The sequence below is a fragment of the Hirundo rustica genome, chromosome 7, assembly GCF_015227805.2.
Source record: "Hirundo rustica isolate bHirRus1 chromosome 7, bHirRus1.pri.v3, whole genome shotgun sequence".
Classification (NCBI taxonomy): domain Eukaryota; kingdom Metazoa; phylum Chordata; class Aves; order Passeriformes; family Hirundinidae; genus Hirundo; species Hirundo rustica.
This window is the reverse complement of record NC_053456.1, coordinates 34328741-34351424: the sequence shown is the minus strand read 5'-3', so window position 1 is coordinate 34351424 and position 22684 is coordinate 34328741. Positions and strand designations below refer to the sequence as shown.

The following is a 22684-nucleotide window of genomic DNA, read 5'->3' as shown; positions in this document are numbered from 1 at the left end:
TCAGAGATGCACAGAAAACAGCCATAATAAGGTCAAAAAGGTGTGGTCAAATAGACCATCACAGAAATCATGTGAGTTTTGGGAATGGAGAACGGTTAGCGGGAACAGGTTATCTGTGTTAGCATAGGGTCTGTGGCTCAGCCGCACAGACAGGCTCCCTGACACCCCATCAGATCTGAAACCTGATTGAAATGTGCATTCAAAAGGAAGAAGCAGGACTGAGAGAGACCTCTTGGCAATTATGGCAGTTAAAGGGGAAAAAACAGAGTTGGGATAGTGGAGACTTCGAACTTAGAAAGAAGGTCTTACTAATTACTGTGATTAATATGCATGTTCCTCACTTTACAGGCCTTCTTTTGGTTATCTCATGCTTGCCCAGTGCTGTGGGAGGGCAAGTGCAATCCAAGGTTTTACAGACTGTAGGAGCCAAGGAAGAGTCCCTCCAGAGTCCTCTGTGCAGGAGGAGGATTTCCATGTCATTCACTCAGTTTCAGCACAGGAGAATCAGGGAAAGGCAGAGGCACCTCCTATCTCAGACAAATTTCAATTAAAATTCCTGTTTGAAGAGTCAGCACTGTATCTCAGGAGAGGTTAACAGCATGGCATAGAAATATGAGAGCATACTTGAACAGACCCCATCCAGAAATTTTAAGCTCAGCAGACACAGACTCCTCTTTCGAGCCCAGAGAAAAGATTAGTTGGGTTATGCAATTGCTGGAGCTGGCATAAAACCAGCTGCATGCCAATTACTAGCCTGTATGCAAATACTTCTACTGAAATTCAGGATGCAGCTGGACATGGGTCTGGGCACCCTTCCAGGATTATTCCAAGCCACATTATCACAATTTTGAAAGCGAAGGGATCTATGGAACCAGTAATTTTTTCCAGCCTTTCAGAAAATGGAGCAAAGTACCAATACATCCAGATCTTGACTATTTTTTCAAAGAGAGAAGGAATTTTTATGCCTGTTGATGCCAATCAGTATGTACTTGAGGCAGGCACTTGCACTCCAAGACAGAAGGCCATCAGTCTGTTTGCCAAGTTTAAGGCCTGAGTGCCAGATGTGCTCAGGATAGAAAGCAGCCTGCTTGGTTTGTCAGTCAGGGGCCGTGTGAAAAGAGTTGGAAAATGCACCACAGATAATGCCAGAGCTGAAGCTCTTGGGGGTGCTGCAGAGAAGCCCTGCTGCATTCAGATACCCCTGGCCCTTCGCAGGTTTCTGTTCCTACTGCTGCTTGACTTCCATGTTGGAAAGCTGGCCTGGATGCAGCAGCGATGCCAGACAAACTGCCATGCAGCATTTACTCTCACAGAAAGAGCTGATGACAGGAGAAAAGGGACATGGCAGCCTCCCAGTTACGTGTCTCAGCTGATGGAAGGGAAAGACTGAGAGCTGCCACCAGCATAATGAAACATTACGTGATCGCTTGATCAAAATATTATATAGCAAATGTCTGACAAGGAGAGGCTTTTAAATGCTTGGACTGTCTTGGCAATACAAAGGTGGATCAGTCAAAGAATCCAGCCTCATCCTGGCTGAAGAAATCAGATGAATATCCTGTGAGGAGAGAACTTTGTGAAAACTTCAGGGGAAAAAAATTTCTCTCTGTGCCATTTCTCAAATCTGGCCCAGGGAGATGATGTGAAATGTAAATAGTCTTCAGTGGAGAAGTGGTTTCTTTATGGGTTCTGTTTGGCTCAATGGACCGCATATCTATTCCGTTAACCCGAGCATCAGTTTCCTCTTTTTCTGTCCAGGAGTAGGACTCTCTCCACTGCTCCCCCATATTTCTTCAGATTCTCTTGAATGTTGTCTGTCTGCCCTTGACATCAGGGAAGGATGGAGGTGGGGTGACTCCCTGTTGGAGAAGAGGGACAGTGAGGTTGAGGTTCCTGTGTCTTACACTAGAACTCTTAGCAGTCAGAGGTGAGGGAGGATGGTTGAAAAATGCATCTGCAGTCTTACCCCCTGGACACCTGGACTGAAGAGTTCGTGGAGGAATCTGCTGGAAATGCCCTGGAGGCACTAGGAAGCTCTGCTGGCAGTAGTTCCTGTTGTAGGGCTGGCAAGTAAACACTCTACCCCTCAGGAGCAGGAGCCACTCACCTGGAGAAACATTCCAATTGCAGCAAAAGCTCTGGAGAAGTTATGAGGAAAAATGAATGTGAAACAACTGTGGTGAGTCAAGAAAGGTGGATTGGTTGTGTGTCAGCTGATCAGTGTGATGCTGTAGGGCATAGGTGGCTTTTCAAGAGGGCGCACAAAGTGACACTGAGGTCTGTTCAGCCTTCACTGAACAAATTTGGAGGGTGCCTGATGCAGAAAACAAGGGTTGTGTTATGAAAGACACAGGCAACACAAGCGCTGATACAGCTGCTTTGGGTCATTACACCAATTTATGTCCTATAGGATGCTCACTGTTACAGATAACCAGACAACAGGAATAAATTACAGTACTGGGGTATCTGTCAGAGCCTCCAGGCTTTCTGGAGCCTGCTGGGATACCAAGGAGGCTTTGCCCTCAGAGGTGCACCCAGTGCAAAACACATCATTGCCTCTTCTGCTCCTTTTGTGAACAGGGCAGAGGAAGGACAATTTGGTTTGGATTCAGCAGGTTTTAATGACGTTTGAATACTGATGTCCATAGCTGGGTGTCTTGGCTGAAATCCATAGTCAGAGGTGTGTTTTTTGGACCAGCTGGAAGGTAAGCACTGCCCAGGAGTGGTGTGCCATCAGAGAGGTGAACTGGTACCTGCAGAACCTGCTCACCTCTCCACAAGTGTGCTCCTGTAACTGGGACACCCATATTGCCATCAGGGAGCACTGGGATACCTGAGGATCAAGTCATGGCTGCTGTGGATGAAATGAGTGCTCATTCCTGGCCCTTGGCATGTTGCTGCTCTTACTGAGCACAAGGGTGTCTTCTAGGGTGATCCTGCAGTGTGTCACTCTCTCCCTAGACAGTCGTTTGAAACTCATCACCGATTCACTCCTGTGACTTAAATGAATGCAATTTTCTTTTTGCTAACCAAAAATCACAAGATTGAAGGGCAGCAGTTTTTTCATTCATCTTAGTCCACATGTCCCCTTTGCATGAAATGGGGGACAGTGATAGCGACGTAGGTTCTGTATTTCAAATACTGGAACATTTCTTTATACATGCACATGACGTGCTTTTAAATACATGTCATCTTCCAGTTGGGTGTTTTGTATCACTAAATGCTTCTCAGTAGGTAGAAGTATGCTTTCATTAAAAAATTGAGAGAATGAATTGCTAATGGAGTGTTGTGAGCACTGTGGTAGTGATGATTAGTAGCTGTAGAAGGACAAAATAATTTGGGTTAGAAGGAATATCTAGAAGTCATCTGGTCCAATCTTCTGCTAAGAGCAAGGTAACTTCAGACAAGAATCAGGTTATTCATTGCTTATTAGAATCTCTAGAGATGGAGATAGCACCAGTTCTCTGATCACTCCGTTCCTGTGCTTAGCCACACTCTCGCTGGGAACAATACTTTTCTGAATTCTAATAATTGTTTCCCATGTGTTGCCCTCTTGCTCTTGGGCACTTCTGAGAAGAGTCTGTGCTCCCCTCTAGTCTTCCTTTATGTGAAGTCAGGCTTGCAATTAGAGGTCCCCCCTCCCCAGTCAACACTTCTTTTGGCTTGTTCTGCCTCTTTCCCTGACTTCGAGCAACCCACAGGACGCCTCTTGGATTGTTCCAGTTGTAAGGTTTATGAGTGTTAATCTACCTGTCAACCCCATGAATTATATTGAGTAAACAGTAACTCAAGGCACTTGGCATCTAGCACCAGGTTCAGAATTTGACTGGACAAAGTGAGGCAATTAGCATCTCATCCTGAAAATTAATATCCCTGTAATAGAGGCAATATGTTACAGGAAAACTCCTCCTGCAAAGTCAGCGGGGTCAAACAGCTTTTGAAAAGCCCATGATGGGAAAAGAACGAGGTGGGTAAAGCTGTAAACAAGTAGTGCTGCTCCTGCAGTCACCATCTGCAAAGGAAATGGCAGAGCTGGGGCTGGTCTGACAGTGTTATGTCTGCCCAGTTATTTAACATCAAGGATGTGTAATGCTGATGGCACGGGTGTGGTTAACAAAAGTAACCCTGATTTGAATCTTCCTCCTCAAAGCAAAGTAATTATTACAGAGCAGAAAGCCTCCTCCAGAGTGGAGGGGAAGGGAATGATTTAAATGTAAACATGGGCCTGAGTACTTTAGGGAATGAAGATCCAAGTAGGCAGAAGCTGCTGTGGTCACTGGAAAGTAGCTTAAATGGAGAACACACTAAGGTCAGTGAATCTAGCAGGATTTGGGACAGAACCCATTTCTTTTAGCACAAACCAAATGTATTGGGTAAAAAAAAAAAACCCAATTACACTTCAGAACAGGACTGTTTCTGATGAGCAGAAGCACATCTTAAAGTGAGTTCACACAATTTTTTTCCCTTTTGGATGGGTGTAGGGGATTTGTGTTACTCATTGAACTCGGCTGTTGCTGCTCTTTCACGTAGTATTTGGGATCACTTTGTCCATGCAGGGAACCCTTTGGGGCCATGTGTCTGACACATCATGTGCCTGGTGGCCACAGGGTGCAGGGTGAAAAGTGGTGTCCAGCAGCTTGACCCAGACCTGCACACTCGTACAGGCACTTCCCAAAGAAAAACCTGATTGTGGAACATACCTTGTAACTCTGGAGTGTTCATCCTAAAGAGTTGGATATTTTGCAGTGTTTTTTCCTTTTACAGAGTTAACCAGGTAAATTATTTGGTGTCTTATTTTAATAAGGCTGTGAGAAGGAAGAATTCAAGGCATGCACAGGCAGAGGAATGATCCAAGTACAAATGTCTTCTCTGGCTGAGCCTGTTCGTGAAACAGATATTCCCTTTGGGGAGATGGCTAAAAATGACTGGTCCAGAGCTTGCTGTCCTCTAATGAAGTAGCTAAATAGTTGCAAGAGCCCTGAGAGGCTGTCTTCACACACCTCTGTGGTGAGAAGGGTACCCCATCCAACTCAGTGAGAGGTAATCAAATGATCCATTTTTATTTAAGCAGCAAAACAGGTGGCTAGGATTAGAAGATTCATGCTCAGGTTCTACAACCCAGTATTCTTAGTTACTGAGCAGCTGTAAGTACAAACCCACAGGCTGCACATAACACTGATTGCTTTTGATAGAAATAAAGAATATCTTGCTGTTACCACCAAGCCTTGAAACTGACTTCCAGCTAATGACCCAAATAAACTGTACGTGAAATTGTATAATTGAGATCGAAGGCTGTCTGGGGCCTCTATCTGGGACACAGATTCCGTTTCCGTGAGCTTTTGAGTATGGTCATTGAGCTGAAATGGAGAAGGTTAAAACTCTCATTTTCATTACCAAACGCCCCCCATCTCCCAATACAAATGTGACATTTCAATTTTGCACAGTCCAACTCGTCTTAAATCATCTGTATAAAAACTTCAGGTCTTGATTGATGATAGATGAGCTATTGTCTCCTAAAGCACCCAGTTCTCATTACCCTTTAAAACAGAGCTTATTAATGATGGACCTGAAGTGCTTTCCCAGTGGGTCATCAGCAATGAACTATGCTGAGGGATCAAAAGACTTGGTTTGGCATGAAATTTCCAGACCTAAGCTGTTTTCAGACGATGCCTTCAGCATCTTGGGTGAAGTAGGAGAAGAGATCCCCATCAGCGGCATGCTCATGGTAAAGATGCAGCACTGTCAGCCTGCAAAGGTGCTTCAGCTCTAGTGAGGCTGACCTTGAAAATTCAGGTGTCGTCAACATGTGCTATATAATGCACACATGCAGTATATGCCTGTATATGGTGGGGTGTCAGAGACAGCTGTTTCCTTCATAGACAGCGTGAAAGGTGTAAGATAAATTTTGGTTTGCTTTTGAAGTCGTTAGAGTGGACGTGCCCCACAGTTTTTCCTAATTAACTCTCTCCCCTTTCCTTGCCCACTTCAGAGCTCGTTCTTTTCCCTCTCACCATGTCATCTTCCAGTTCCTTGTGCCAGCTGGTTTTGTAGCACCAGAGAGGAGCTTTTAATTTGCAACCTGGAATAGCGATAGCCATTTTATAATCATTTTTGTAACAATTTTAGAAACAGATTCTCTAGCTAAATAGATGTTTACAACCCCCACTGCATATAAACATACATGAGTAACTTTCACTCCAGGATACATTGCAGAAGGAGAACACATTTTGCCAATTTAACCTCCATTAGAAATTGGATAGCAGACCATGAGGGAAGCCCCCTTTAACAGATGGAAGAAGAACAGTGGTTTCCCTCTCTGGTCTAAGCAGACACCACCCTTGCAGAGCCAGTGTCCCTTTGCAGTGATTGTATGCTTCTGGTGGTGGATAACGTGTTTTCAGTGACTCCAGTCAAACTCTGAGTCCCTTTTTGTCCCTTTTTGAACTTGGCAGACTAAGTATGAACTGTATGTGATGTACCTGTCTGTGTTCCTGACACTTTAGTGTGAGCTGCTTGTGTTTCTTGGTTGCCAGAGACCTGCACATTTCAATTTCTTCTGTTAGTATTGTATGGAAGGTTACCAAAGTCTGTGGGAATGTTTCACTAGGCTAATGAAAGCAAGAAAATAGCAGCTGCTACAATAGGTAATACATTTCTGATTTAGCTTCCTGAGTAAATAACCATTTAAGAGAATTTTAATCATATGCAGGTATAAGTTCCCCACAATCATTTGAGAGTAATAAGCAAAATAATGACAGAATTCAGTGGCAAGGACACATGCTGATTTATTTTCGTATAACTTTGGTTGCAGAATTGTACTGCTTTTAAGCCAGTAGATTAGCTGTAATAAGGAAGACAATAAGATTTGTCATTCACTTCAGAATCAAATGGCAAAAGCCAGGGTGGAAGCCCAAGGGTAGCACTTGCTGCTAGCGGGGTCACACTTGGACTAACAGTTTTCCAATGTCACAAAAAATTGTTTTAGAAGACAAAAATACTCACCCCTCAAATGGTATTTAAAATATGTTTCACTCTGAGCAGTCTGGTTTTGGGCTTCTTTGGCAGAACTGACTTCTTTGTCCACAAAATTAATTCAGGGACTTGGCGTTCTCTCTTATGCTCCAGCCTTGGAAAGAGTTGAGCAAAGAGGCACCTCAGGTGTTGCACACTGAAGAAACCTCTTTTTGCCTGGCTTCCATTGCTAGCTCGCCTGTTCAGGCAGAGATCCTGCCTTTCTCCTCCTGTTCATTGTTTAACTTTATCTCTTACTTTCAGGGCTGTAAATTAAAATGAGATGATGACTTTATGATGATGAGTTTATTATACAGCAGCTCTATTGTATATTGATTACAGTTGTGCTTCATTTGCTTAACATGTAACAGGGTTTATTACCTCTTCCCAGGCTTTGTTCTTGCTAAGACAGGGCAAAAAAGTGCAAAATGCATTTTGAGTTTAAGTCAGTGAAGCCAATGCATCTGTGTTGATTTACACACACCAAGGAGCTGGCATAAAGAAAAGTAGGATAGCAGAGGAAAGAAAAGTGGGAAGGTGGAGTGGAAATGAGTCTGGGTCCCAGAGAGCAGGAAGAGTCAAATATAAGGGCTCTAAAGATTGTACTAAACTTCAAACTCAGTATTACTTAATATCCACTAGAGCCCGCCTTTGATATTACTCAGGTTTGTTTGCACCTCAGTGCATCAATAACCTGGAAACTTTAATTCTGTCACTGGTGAAAAATGGTGCAGTGCAGGGAAAATGAGGTCTTGTATCTCGTTTTTGGGAAAAAGCTGCAGAAACAGCATTTGCTATTCAGCGATGAGACAAGCCAGAGCATTTCTTGTGTAAATCACCGTGGAAGGTGTTGGCTTCCCTGAAGTATACTGTATGGTACAATTCCTGGTTACCTTTATGCTGAAAAAAATTTGAATACAAATTGAAACTATTAGAATTACTTTTAGATTGAGATCCTGCTGTACAAGAATGCGTCAAAGTTCCTAGCAGGAAAGAAACTTGGATAGGCATTGTCATGAAGGGATGATTTGAAACCCAGAAATTATGCCAGTTCAGTATGCCAGCTGATAGAGGGACGATGTGGAATTGTGTGTGTGTGTGTGTGTTCTTAAACAGCTATAAATGCAGGTTTTAAAGTTTTACCTTTTTTAATGCTATTTTTAATCAAAATCTGGGCCCTAATGGATCAGGTAATCCAGTGTAGCTGGGACAACACAGAGAAATCCTCACTAATCATGATTTCAAGTGTTCTTTTAAGTCCCCCCTTTCTCCGCAGAGCAAAATTGTTAACAGATGCTGTATGTTTTTTTTCTGTGATCATAAGAATATTATACAGACAGATCACTACTGTATCTCTAATCTGGACTCTTTTTTTGTATCAAATTATTATCATTGTTTTCATTTATAAGCCCCTTTTCAATGAAAAGCCAAGCTTTTAAACCAAAAGTTTCTAAGAAATAGTAATACTGATTAATATGGTGGAAAGATGTATTTACAGATGATCCTTTATTTAATACATTCCTTGATTGGGGGAAGCCTCATTTACATGCTGTGGCCTGTAAACCCTGAAATCAAAAAAAAAAAAAATGAAGCACAATAATTCCTTCCTCGGTGTCTGTAAACGTTTGCTTTCCCACTACAGCTTTTAAAGGTTTTCCTGGCAGATGAGGATTATCAGACTGCCTTAACCGTTGCTGCTGCCATCATCAAGAATTACTCTTGATGTCTCTGTAAGAAGTGTGGCACTCCTGGCTCTGCAGCACCACTTCGCGCCGTTCCAAGGTGCCGTTAGTGACTGACCTTCAGCATTTCTCTGCTGACGCTTGGAGCTCTGATGCCGCAAATTTTAGACTCTTAGTTCCTGTTAACTCCCATGAAAGTCACGTGCATTGTCTCCTGCTTTGGAAATAAAAGAGGCAGGTTAAGTAGAGGAATTGTGAATCTCAACAAGGGTTTAGGGGGTAAAAAAAAATAAGTTGTTGCTCCAGAGGAAACCCTGGTGCTGCAACCAACAACTTACAGTTGTAAGATCATTTTCCTGTTGAGATTTGATGAGTCAAGTCTTTAGGGAACAGGGCAACAGAGCATTTTTTTAAGCAAACTACTATAAATATGGAAATAAGAAGAAAACCCAAAAACCCCAACAAAACACACAAAGCCACACAGCCTAAGAAGAACCCCCAAATTTTTACCTGTTTAAATACTATCTCCCTTTAACACAAAGCTTCCAGCAAGGCATGTCCACTGGAGATTTGGATGATAGTGTTTGAGATTTGGATCGTTGCTATGGAGTGTTTGGGTGTTTTGGATGATGGTGTAACAGCAGCACAGGCTGTGATATAACATCTCCAGACCTCGTGCTGACCACCCCCTTCTCGTGTCCCGTGGCCTCATCACAGCATGGCTCTTTATTGGAAGCGTTAAGCATTTCTGAAAATTAATGCAATGTAGTATAGTGTGATTGACTGCTTGTGTTTTTAAAGTCATTTGGGTGTTGAAGGTTATTTTACCCACAAAATGCAGAACCGTTCCTTATGTGATCATACTGGAACAAAAGGTAAACAACTGTGTGTCAGTCTTCATCAAGTTTCTTCTGCATGTGAATAAAGGGTTCCTGTTTACAAATACTGTGAGGTGCTTGTCCTCTGGTTTTCAGATTATGAAATGAGATTACAGTGATAATTTTATTTTGCATTTAAATTTTGTGCCCTCTCTCCAACACACATTTAGCAATAGATTTAATCAGCTGTCTGAAATCTTACAAGTACGTTGTTCTCTTGTTCTTCTGCACAGAGATACTGAATGGAGGGGTGTATGTTGGCCAGAACAAATTTCTCTGCTTTGCAGACACCATTCATTGGCAAGACATTGTGCGTAACCCCTGGGCCTCCAACTTCACTCTGGTTCCAACAAATGGCAGCTCAGGATGTAAGTACTGCTTTTATTCTCAGCCTTGTCATCTCCTCAGCATGAAACACGATAAATATGGCCACAAGTTTTCCCTGGTCCTCTGTTACAGAGAATTATATTGGTAAATTTTCCTTTCATTGTTCCCTGTGTTTTTTTTCTAAGTTTGGCTGCTGCTTGGAGGACCACTTATCCTGTTCTCAAAAAGAGTGTCTGTAGAGAGTATTTGTGAACATCATAGATTTTCTGAATTTTCTCTCATCTGCATTTTCTTTTTCTTCTTTATTGCTAAATCCACTGTGGTGCTGTGGAAGCACAGACGTTCCTGTTTGCTTTGCATTTATTCTGGTTACTCAGGCTGGTCCTTGGGTCGCAATGGTCTGTCTATGGCATCATAATTAGCTGCCGGAGTAATTATGGTAAAAGCTCACGAATATTTTGACTTTAGATGAGAAGTGAACCTCAAAGAAATAGTTATCCTGTTGTCTTGTGTGTATACTGCTGAAAAGAGAGAGAATTTGCAGAGGATGGGATGTTCTTCACAATACAATAAATCATTCTCTGTTTTTTACTATGTTTTATTTTAATGCTTTCCATTCCACACCTGAAATATCTAGAGTTTCTCTATTTCCCTTCCCAAGGATTATTTGCCTTTATTGAATCATTCTTATGATTCTTGCAGCAATAATGAATTGTAGTGATTGGTGGTGACAGGGATACAATGTTTAAGCAAAATATCCCATAGTGGAGTAAACTGTGTTCAGAATGAGTTCTGTACTATTAAACAGCACCCTCAGGATGTACCAACATTGAAATTCAGAGACAGACTGGGAAGAGTTTTATATCAGGTGTCAAAGGTGCCACCACAGTAGACATATTGTTCTGAGCATTCCGGATATGGGGACATTCAGGATTGCTTTCCATACCTGAAGGTGTCCCTCGAGGATGTATAAATGACTGATTGCCTCTCTAGCTTTCACTGCAGCCAAGAAGCATTTCATTTCTTCTGTTGTATGTTGGGAACTCCAAAAAAAAAAAAAAAAAAAAAAGTTGAGACTGGGCAGGGGCCATTTGATGAGTCCCCATAATTCCTAAGCAGCAACTTGTTTTTAACCAGGTGCTTTGTGATGTAATAGATTTTATAGGGTACTGACTTGCTTTTGTATATCTCATCTGTTCCCCTTATTACCAGAGCACAGGTAGTTGAGGTGAGGCTTCCTCCAGGAGCCTGCCAAGCTGCACTGCTCCTCAACATCCCAGCTCCAGAGCTGAGCCTCATCACTTCTGCCTCCTGGCTGGAAACCTGACATAGTTGTAATGAAGCCAGCTCTCTTATCTGCATCTTAAAAATCCTCATCACTGCTGATGATCCGTTCTAGGCAGAAATGATGAAACCTTTGAAGGTGAGGGAATGCCTGTACCCTTTTATGAGACTTGGTTCTCACTCTGTTTTCTTCTGTTATTGGGTTTTTTCTTTTAACCTTTCCCAGTTCTCAAGACAAATGCTTCTGCTCTGTTAAAAAAGCAACCAACATCAATACTATCTTTCTGAGGCACCAGAAGTTTTAGTGGTGACTCCAGAAGAACTGGAACAAGATCCAGTCTGAGCACTTTTAGAATCACGCCCTGAAAGCAAAGAAGGCAAATATTAGCGCCCAAATACAGCTAGATGAAAGAATGAATGTAGCAAAGTCCAGTTTTCTTCAAATTTTTTTTAAATTCCTTTTGTTGTTTTGAAACATAGGGAAGGAACAATTCATGCTTTGCCATTTGTGCTTGATAAATAAGATAAACAGCATTATTTCAATGATGATTGAGATCTGTGCACCAAGGCAGCTTCATTAAGATAGCCACCCAAATTTTACTCTATTTTTAGTTGCTTGGGATGAAGCAGTGCACAACTGGACTGTATTTAATTTAATAAACATAAGACTCTTCTGAGAAATTCTATCCCATCTCAGTACAATTCATGAGTCCTCTGAAATTTGATTAAATTAGCTAAGCCAAATCATTTCTGTCTTCACAGCTTACATAGGTGAAAATATAAACCCCATTATACAAAAAGCCAATAAATGCTTAAAAAGGTCCTAAGGCTTTGGGTAACAGAAATCACCATTTAAGATAGCCTGTAATTGATTAAATATCTGTCTGTCTGTGGGTGCATGCATGTACTGTGCACACACATAGGACTTGGAGAAATGAACATTGGATTTTAACCCTGGTGGTTGGTGTAGAATGTCATTAAATACGGTATATGCTTCTCAATTTTGGCTCACATGCCACTTTACACAACCTGCTAGGGAATGTGAGTGCTTGTTGTGCCCAGCCTTGCTTTTCTCCAGTGCTGAAAATGATGCTCAGTGCATTCTTTTCTGCACAGACTGTGACTCATGTTTTTCTTCATCCAGCATGTGTATGTATTTACTGTTTAAGTCTAAGGTGTCTCCTATCCAATGGAAATCTTGGCTAAATCCCCTGGAACTACAGAAGTACACATTGCTTAGCATTACTGAGAATATCCCAAAGTCAAAATATTTTGCGAAAGAGCTGCTGGGTTTTACTGTTTATCTATAAACCTTTGTAGGGAGGGAATGTGAACCAACCTAACCTGCTGTGTGAAGCTCGGCAAAGTTCATCCTAGTAGTAATTTAGGGAATTCCGTGGAAGTGTGAGATCCTGTAAGACCCAGCTAGCAGCACCTCGTGCCATGTTTAGCCATGACTGGCAGGACTGGAGGGCACCTTATGCCCCAGGAACTGTGAGGACTGTTCCACTGAGCAGCTCAGCAGTGGTCCCTGACAGAGAATACATCCAGGGACAGGGGCTGTGACGTGCCATGAGTGTCAGAATCTGGTACGTCATCATTCCAGCGGGAACAGCACCAAACACAGAATGGCGCTTTGGCATCGCTGGTGTTGTTTCCAACCGTCAGTAGAGGACATAAAGCCTCCCCAGAGTTTCTACATGTCCAAAAGAGCAAGTGCCCAGCCTCAGAGAAGACCCCCAGCTTGCTGGGCTTTGGTCATGGCCAGGGTGAGTGCAGCAGTGTCACACCAGGCACACCTGGGCACCAGCATGTGTGGGAGCTCAGGGCACAGCCCTGTCAGGGAACTGACACTGCAAGTGCCCATGCTGTTCCCTTCCCCAGCCAACTGGAAAAGCTGATAATGGTCTGACTTCAGGGTTAGTTTCACTTGAACCCTCCCTTGCTGCTCCAGTGCAATCAGCAGAGGAAGACCAAAGGGCGGAGTGAAATGAAGATGCTCTAAAGTAAAATCAGTCCTCTGCCTCTGTGCCTGTTTCATACCTTGGATCTGTCAATTCTGGCAATGTCCTTCATTCACATCAGTGCTAGACAGAAGAGAATATGGCCAGTGAGCTCTGGGAATAAAGCTCCTTTGATTCCCTTCTTCACAGGCTTTCGTTGTCACATCAGTGTTAAGGAGCCAGTTGAAAAGGCCACAGTGTCTCAAACACTGACAGAAATACTGCAGACATGTGGATCCTGAGCGTGGCTTCTCCTTTTTCTTCAAGTTCTGATCAAATGCATGCAGAAAAGCTTGTGTTGGAGGCCTCTGAGTGACACTGTGTCACTGTTCAGAGTGTCATCACAGAGGCAGTGGCTGCTGGGGCAGCGCTTGGATAAAAAGCCCTGCACCAGGGACCACACATGCTTCAGCTCTCCCAGGACTGCGCCTGACATTTTGACTCATACACACACTGAAATACTTACTGCTTGCACCACCTTCCCATACTGGTATCTTGTAGCTGAAGCTTTTAGAATTAGTTGTAACTTGCAAGCAGCCTTCTTTTCTGTTTACCTCAATTCTGCACTGCCAGCCTGGGGTTTTAAGCTGAGCACATCACAGTGGGAATCTCAAAAGCACTTAACTCTCTAAGGAACAAAATTTTCCCTTTAGGTTTACGTTATTGAAATTGATTCTGCAATGCTGAAAATCTGTTTTCTCTCCTTTCAAAAATCAGCTATGAATTCAAGTATTGGCCAAACATGCTGAAGACTTGCTTTGCAAGAGCCTGTTCCCGTGTTAGCCACTTTTTGCATTCAGTCCCTTAACTGAAGAGCTGGAGTTCTGCTCTTCAGAGGTAGAAACCCAGGGTGCAGCTCCCAACAGGGAAAATAAAGCAGGGAAAAAGCATTAGGCTTCCTGCCTAAAATGCTTCAAGATTAGTAGAGTTCTCTGAGCAGCTTTTGGGAGAGTCCAGTGAAAATCTGTCCGCTTTTATCTTTGTCTTCGATGTTCTCAGTTTTGTTGTTAGCAGGAGCTGGACAAGCCTCACATTCTGTCAGGTGAGCTCTTTTATAGGATTTGATAAAGACCATGGTATTAAAACAGAATTTTCAGAGGAACTTTACTTGGAGCTTTTGTTTCACAGAAAAGCTTGTAGATTTTGAATTGTTGCATTGAGGTCACTTCCATAGCTAATACCATATGTTCAAATCAGTCAATAATGCTCTTAAAAATAATGAAACTATGGATGTGTGTTCATCATAGAGCTGGTGATTGTTTGGGTAATATGGGTGCAAAAATCACTCTCCATTTTCAAGTTTTAAAAAAACTAAGTTGCTTTCCAAGGCATTATTTAAAAAAAAAAACAAAACCACAACCTGGACTGTGTGTTGGCATGTGCCCGGAGTTGTGTAAAACAAACTCTCTGAAAATCACATCCATTTTAAAGTATTTTCCTGAACTGAAGTTTCTGCTCAGATTCTGAACTGCAGTGAGAGCTCTGAAAAAAATTCCCTTTGTCAATCTGGCTTTTCAACAGTGTGCCTATCAGCTGTGAATAAAGCTGGAATTTTTGGCAAGGTACTTTTTCAGGCAGAACAACTTTAGTTCCTTGCTCTTCACAGCATGGTACTCCTGTCATTGCTTTGAATCTAACTGAAGCCTGTGGTGTAAGGAACACCCCAGTTCTGAACTGTGCAGAAGCACTGCTGCAGTTACAGGTGAAGAGACTTGGTCTTCATTGCCTGTGACTCAGTCAAACCCCATGATGTGTTCTGTAGGAGAGGGAATACAGGTGACCTCACCTGTAAGTACAGCTCCACCACTGACCTCACCACTAAGTAACAGCTGTGTTAATTACCCAGTACAGCCTCACCTCTGAGTCACAGCTGTATCCAATAAAGATCAGTGTGACAAAAGGGAGTGGGTTAGCCGGGGAGGGGAATCATCATGAAGGAGTCTTGGGGATTAGATTTGTTCCTTTTTGTCTTAAAGAATTTTTCCCCATAAGTTACTAGGAAACAAAGTGCTGATACTTAGAGGGTACTTTACTAACAGAAAAAGATGTGGCCGGGAAGGAAACGATCACGCAGCGCTGGGGAGAGCTGGGTTTCTTTTTCCTGCTCTCAGCATCAGAGAGACACGGTCAGATGGCTGGAGTGCCCAGGAATTCAGAGCCCCTTCGCCTGCCCTGCTGGATCTGGGCCAGCCCTGTCCAGCTGTTGTGGCTTCTTCAGCACTGCTCACTTTGCGGGGATACCCCCCCTTTGCCTGCTGGGGACAACCCGCTGTTTCCAGCCCTCAGCCCTGGAGTGTCTCTCCCTTCCAGCTTGATGCTCTTGGGGAGGGGACCAAGACATTAGACTGCCCTGAGCTTGTGAAACAAAGCCCCTTGAGGTTCTTGGTTCTGTTTATTATTATTGCTGGTGGTGTTGTTTGTTTGTCCTGTTATATTTACTAGTAAAGAACTGTTATTACTTTCCCCATACCTCTGCCTGAAAAAACTCCTTTAATTTTCTAAATTATAATAACTTGAGGGGAGGGGATTGGAATTCCCCCATTCCTAGAGAGGCCCCACCCCTCCCTAGCAGATACCTGTCTTCCAAACCGAGGCAAGGAGGAACCTTGAGGAAGAGGAGTGGTGGAACCATGGAGAAGGATCCTGGGGAGAGAGAATCCCTGCTGTGAGGTCAGTCTGGGTATGCAGTCAGAGCCTGTTGTTGGAACCTGCAGTCACAGTCTAGGTGGGTAAAAGCCTGCAGTCAGAGTCTGCAAACTGATCCCTGCAGTCAGAGTTTAGCAGGAAATAACCAGCAGTCAGAGGCTGCCAGGGAAACCTACAGCAGGAGCTTGCTGCAGCCAGGGTCAGTGAATGGTTGGAGTCAGGATGGCTGAGCTGTAAAGAGGAATAAACCAGGACCCTTTTCATGCTGTGATAAACAAGAAGTCTGTGTCTGGGCTCATTTCTACCCTCTCACAAGAGGACTGCTGCAACAGTATTCCAGGGAAACACTGCTTGAAAACTCTGCTCTTCCAAAACTTTGCTCTTTTTTGCCTGTTGATTCATAGATTTTTCAAGGGCCAAAGGAGCCTTGAAATATCATTAGTTCTATTTCCTGTATGCAGAGGCCTGGAATGTCATCAGCTTGCGTCGTGTGGAGCTCAGTAACTTCCCATGCTGCAGCTTATCTTCCAACCTGGCTTTGAGGTCCTAGTGGCTGTGGGCTCTGGTGCTCTGTGCACTCTCCTGGCACTGCTCTGTAGATTTGCAGAGGTGCGTCTGTCCCTCCAGAAGCTGGTTATTTCCTAGTATTAAAAGGAATAATACCAGCTGCTGTTGTCTCTAATCTGAGCACAATTGTAAATCATAGATGTTGCATCTTCCTCCTTCTCTGGCTGGCTCAAAGAGCTCTCCTAGCCAGCTTTTTCTCTCAGTGTACCATGTCATCAGCTCACCTGATTTTCTTCCAAAAGCTGGACAGATAGAGGCTCTCCCATCTCTCACAAGGAGGAACTTTTCAGCCCCTTCAGAGTAATTTTCATTGCCCATCAATGTAAACTGTATATTTTTCAGTTTGCTTTTAGAGGGCAGAAGCCAAAGCATGCATGGCATTTTATTCCTCATATAACCAATAGAAGTAGAAACTATACCTTTTGTGTTTCAGCTTCATGTGGGGAATTTGGTGTTCACGCAGTTCTGATATCTGTGGTTTAGGGACTCCCTTTTTTCCCCCAGCAAATACAGCCTGTGTGTTCTATTCTGAAATATGCAATCTTATGTTTGGCTCTATAAAAGTCATTTGGTGTGAGTGACTCCAGCTTACGTGCCAGCCTGGCTCACTCTCTGATACTGGCTGCTCCTCACTGTAATTTGCTGGGATTTCACTCTTCCTGTCTTCTGTATGCTTTATTGCCTAGGATATTTTAATAATTTCTAAACCTTTGTCTGGAATATTAACAAGTGTCAGTCCTGGGGGTCCCTGGGGAACAACACCCCAATTGTATTATAATTGCCTATTTACAGCTACTTTTGGAGAGTCCCCAATTAGCTGGGTCTTAATGCATTTTTCATGTGTTTTATTAATATTGAAACATAGAGACAAATCTAATTAAATGTTTACCATTTAGCCAGTGCTTTGCATTTTAATTAAAGGAACGAAAAATGTACTTCCCAGCTGTGTAGCTGCTTATGAAGTCAGCTCTCCGTGCTCCTGGCAATCCAAGCTGTCAGTGACCTGACCTGGGAGCAGGTATCTTTGGAAGCACTACAGCCCAGTTTCACATACTTATTCCTGTATTTGGTTGATGGGAGTCAGTGTGGCTCTTTAATTTTTTTTTCCTTTCCTAATTTCTTCTGTCACACTGCATTTGTGAGTTGCTTTTTTGGGTTAACCCGCACCACTGGCCCCGATAACTGATCATTTGCTGGGCCACGTTCTACTGCCAGTTTTCCACATGCTAGCAAAAGGAGTAAAAAGGTTTCTAAAATGCACTTCTTTAAAACATTACAGAAATTGGCACAATCCGGGAGAAACAGAGTTTAGCAGAAATGTCTTTATGTCAAACTAGTTTAAGGCCAGAAGCTCCTTACTTTTACTTTTTTTTTTTTTTAAATTGTTAAAGGAGAAAATCAGCCATGTAGATATATATGCATTCTTTTCAGCATATGTGCTATATTCTTGTACTGTGTTTCACAAGAAGCATGAGTCGATATTTGCATGGAATTTTGTATAAGTGATGAGCTTTATATTCTCCCCTGGGTATTAAGAGTCTCTGTTTGGAGTTGCTGGCAAGGGCTGTGGGTGAATTCGTGTACAGGCATTTATTGCAGCTCCAGAATGAGGCCTGACAGGTGGGTAGCCCCTTGATTTAATGTTCAGTAGTGACCTTGTAATTCTTCACAGAGCACAGTAACTCAGCTTTTGTACTAGTAGTTGCAATATTAGAAAAGGATTGTTTTTGCACAAAGCCACTTATCTGGAAATTTGTACTCAGATCAGACCATTGGGTGTTTAACTCTGAGATAATTATGTGATAGCTACAAAGAATAGGTGTTTGTCAGATCCTTGCAATCTCTCCCAAAAGTCCTGACCTTATACCAGTTCTCAGGTGTGCTGTGCCTGAACTGCGTAAAATGCTGTTCAGGTCCACACCAGTGTTTTCAACTAGGCCACCCAAAGCAGACTTCTGCACAGGACCTGTCCTGCTGCCCTTGGGAGGCCACAGCCACACTGGGGAAATACGGAGCCTGGGATCAGAGCAGGAAAAGGATGGAGTCATTTCCTTTTTTACAGGTGTAAAAAAGCCATTGGTTAGAAAGGATTGAGGAGAAGTGAATGCAGCAAAAACAAAAGTACAAGGAAAGCTTTCCTTCAGCACCGGTGGGTGCTTCTGTAATAGGAGACAATTACATGTAAATCCTGAGTATTTGTAAGCCAACCCCTCAGCCCTCAGTACCAGGACACAGGTGAGATAACCATGTTTTGTCCAGTTATTACTGCAAGGCATTTTGTGTGTTTTCCGAGCATGAGGATTTTGTTCTGCAGAAGGCCAGAGTAACAGCAATATATGTACGTATGCTGGTGAAAAGAGAAGAGGGAATTGACTAATTCGTGCTTGAAGCCGCCTTTCAGAATAGCTAGTGTATCATTTCTGGTGTACGTCTAAATTGGAAACTACCTATGGAGAAAATGGCATTGCAGAAAGTATATCCTGAAGACATTTGTTATTGCAGAGTTGGTTAAATTATAGCCTTTCATTGAGGTTATTACTTGGAGTTCAATTAACACTTTAAGTGTATGTTTGGAGACCAGCAAACGGAGCCTCGGCAGACGGGTGGTCTGGGTACAGAACACGTTCCCTGCCGCCAGCATCTCCATGGCAAAGCCAGGAGGAGAAGCTGTTCTTTTCCATAAAAAGCCACAAACTCCTCAGCCCTTTTGTGAAAGCTCCTTCCACGTGGCACACGCTTCACGGGCTTAAAGCACTGCGCTTCGGCAGCAGTTATGGTTTCATGGACTTCTCAGTCAGAAAGAAAATTTAAATCAGATGGGCAGAAAGTCCCACATCTGCCTTTTGTTCAGGGTACATGGAGGCTGCTTTTCTTTCCATTAGGGAATCTCTAGTCCAGACAGAATTTATTTCTTTACCTGGAATTGAAAGGCAAATACAGTACCAGAAAAATGTGATTTTAAAGAATAGTTTTTGCCAAGTAGATATATCTGAATATAGAGGGATAAATGAAATCTAGTGGTACAGTGAGCTTGATTTGTGTTAGAATGGCAAGCTGAATTGCTTGAAGTTGCCTGTAATATTTTTTCCTCAACCCAGAACAGTGTGTTTTAAATAAAGGGAATCAGTTTAGCTTTCTAGTAAATACCTTCAGCCAGCATTTTCAGAAGGGATTTGTCAGTTGGTGACTGCCCTTGAAAGAGATTTGAAAGGCAAGTGGACGTGGCATCTAATGGAAATACAACGCCTCTCACAGTTGAGTTAATGAATAAAAAATAAGTAATGAACACAAATAAGAAAAAATAATGCTGTGAGGGACAGAATTCTTTATGCTGCCAGAACCCAGAAAAGTAACTGCTAAAGACATGGAGATTTTTGGAAGTCATGGGTACAGAGAGGAGGGCATGGGGAAAACCAGCATTAACAGTTTCTGAGGAATCTCAGGTGTGGGCACCTCTTGTCACTGAGAAATATATTTTGCAAAAATATAAACAAAATACACAGCTGTAGAACCAACCCCGCCCCACCAAAGTGCTGGCCAGTTTTCACTGCGTATCTTCCTTCTTTCTTTTAGCAGTCGTGGGGTGGAAGTCACTTACCCAGTGGCAGAGGTTACCATGCTGATGTATAAAATATTACAGTGGTTCTGCAGTTAGAGAATTGAGGTAGGGTTCCCTGTAGTGGTGTGTGGCAACTGTTGGCAAATGCTTGCCTATTAATGGCAACCTCTGTATGTGCAATGCATTACTGCACAGCACCTGTTTATGAGCAGATGGGTGTTTGAGCAGTGTTTTGCACAAGGGAGAGACTCTCAGGCTGAATGAAAGCATTCCTCTCCATTATAGGCTGCTTGTTTATCACAAGCACCGGTGTTTCTTCAAAGTAGGAAACAACCCCCAAGTACTCCGAATATTTAAAATGGCCTAATTGCACGGTGATTGCCAGATTTGGAGTGGGTGGGTGGGTGGGGTTGGTCTCTCACAGCAAGCTTCAGCTGCTCTTACGACCTGCCTTCAAAGAGCTGCTTAGGGAAAGAAAGACTATGAAATCAGCTGCTGAATAGTGTCTGCAGGATCTGGAAGCTGCTTGGTGCCTCCCACCCTCCATGTCCCAGCCCACTGCTCAGTTGGTCTTGGTGGGTGCAGTGCTGGCGCTACCCAGGTGGCTTCTCCCAACACTCTGTTCTGCTCCCTTCATCAAACCCAAAACCACCCCAAGCCTTTGTCGCTATCACATCTGTGTTTTATAAGGAATTTGTTGGGTTTGTCTCTTCTGGCAGAAGCTCTCAGAACTGGCATGAGAGTTGCTGTTCTGTGAACAGCTTGGCTAAAGGTCTGGCCACGGGTCTGCTCAAGCCCAGGGCAGCTTCAGGGTCTTCCTTCTGGTCCCGTCACACCTCCTGCAGTATTACAACTCATGGCAGTCCCATCATGCCTAAAGCATCACCTCCTGGCAGATCTCTGATAACTGAAGATTGTCCAGGAAATTGCAGTCTGAAATTTGTAGTTATTTTCATTAAATTTCTGTGCATAGTAAACATTAATCTAAATACCAGAGTATGTGTCCAACCATCATTTTCCAACAGTGGAAAATGGACTTCTGTGGTCCAGGTATTGTTTTGTTTCAAATAGCCACAAATACATTTTGGTAAGCACATCAAGAGGCTAATCCGAACTTAAAAAGCTGGCCTAAAACTGGACTCTAGATTTTCTGGGAATGAGGAATTCCTTTTTAGTATTTCCGTATAATTGCATCAGAAGATGATTAAAACAGTAATTCTTGTAAATGCACCCTGCCAGACTCTAGGAATACTACGTGGGATCAAGGAAGAATAAAATGAATTTTAAAAGCCAATTCAATTTCAAGTTCTGATTTCCTTTCTTTGAGGTTTTTTACTTTGTTTAAAAAATGAAAACTGCTTGTCCCTCTGTTCAAACTTTATTACCGCTTTGGCTGCATTACAGGAACATTAGGGCAGGACAGTAGTTTGATTTATGTGGTATTGACTGACTTGACCTGTTTGAGGAGCTGCTGTTAAACCCACACAAGAATGCTGTGAGCTGTGTGTTTGAATTTGTTGAGAGCCTCCTTTGAAAATCTCGTCTAATGGTGCAGGAATTTTTCTCCCAGCGCTGCACATCCTGGCCCGCAAAAAAGCAACTTATATCTGCATTCTTTTGTTCTCAGCTGAGCTATATATCAGACAGTAAGTGCTGCTGCTCTTACCAACAGAGACCTGGCTCCAGATTTATTCCAGGCACTGCCACAGGTGCCCCTGTGCTCCCCTGCTGCTGGCTAGTTTGTGGGTTTGGATTTCCTGTGCTATCACACCAGAAAAGGGCCAGGTCTGAGCCAGTGGGCAGTGACCTTGGGTAGGGCAGGATGCAGGTGTCAGTGCTGGGCATGGCGGTCTCTGCTGCTAAGACAGGAAATATAGGCACTTCCAGACACCCCATGGAGGGGGAAATGCTGAGGTTAATAGAAATGCATAGAAGATGTTGGCTTTCTATGGTCTCTCTCAGCTGGAGTTTGCAGTGCCTCCCTTTCACAGGCCTGTCTTCTGCTCACACTCAAATTTCCTCAGTAAGACAGACTTTCCTCCCCTTTTTCTCTACATTATCAGCTCAAGAGTTCTTCAGGGTGTGGGGGAGCAGGGTTCAGTTTCTTACCTTGCATCAAGGCATTCAAATCTGTATGTCCTGGCTCTCACCTCCCAATGGAAACTGCCCTAGGCTGGTCTTAGTCGATGTCTTTCCTACTTTATCTATTGAAGTTCTGAGTGAAATACACGAAGTTAAATACAGAAATTGTCCTGGGATGCTCCATCACAGCCACCAAGCTGTGGGGCATGAGCCCAGGAATGCCTGTGTGTTGTGTTCCCTCAGTTTAGGAAGGATGTTGAGACACTTGAGTGCATCCAGAGGAAGCAATGAGGCTGGTGAGGGGCTTGGAAAATAAACCCTGTGAGGCTGAGGGAGCTGGAGTTGTTTAGCCTGAAGAAAAGGAGACTCAGAGGTGACCTGATCACTCTCTACAGCTTTCTAAAGGGTGGTTGTAGACAGCTGGGGTTGGTCTCTTTCTCCAGGCAGCAACTGACAGAACGAGAGAGCACAGTCTCAGGCTGTGCCAAGAGAAGTACAGGTTGGACATTAAGGAAAGGTTTTTCATGGAAAGAGTGACAAAGTACTGGAATGGTCTGTCTAGGGAGGTGGTGGAGTCCCCATCCCTGGACGTGTTTAAAAAATGACTGGATGTGGCACTCGATGCCATGATCTAGTTGAGGTGTT

The 22684-nt window shown here is 43.3% G+C and overlaps 1 protein-coding gene across 2 annotated transcripts in view; it reads left to right on the top strand.

Annotated features, from left to right (window-relative positions):
- Positions 1-22684, top strand: part of ERBB4 (erb-b2 receptor tyrosine kinase 4) — a 576525-nt gene that overhangs the window by 374434 nt on the left and 179407 nt on the right. For both annotated transcript variants that reach the window (XM_058421395.1, XM_058421396.1), the window contains exon 4: positions 9805-9939. In XM_058421395.1, the coding sequence (XP_058277378.1) occupies positions 9805-9939 (135 nt within the window). The remainder of the gene's footprint in view (positions 1-9804; positions 9940-22684) is intronic.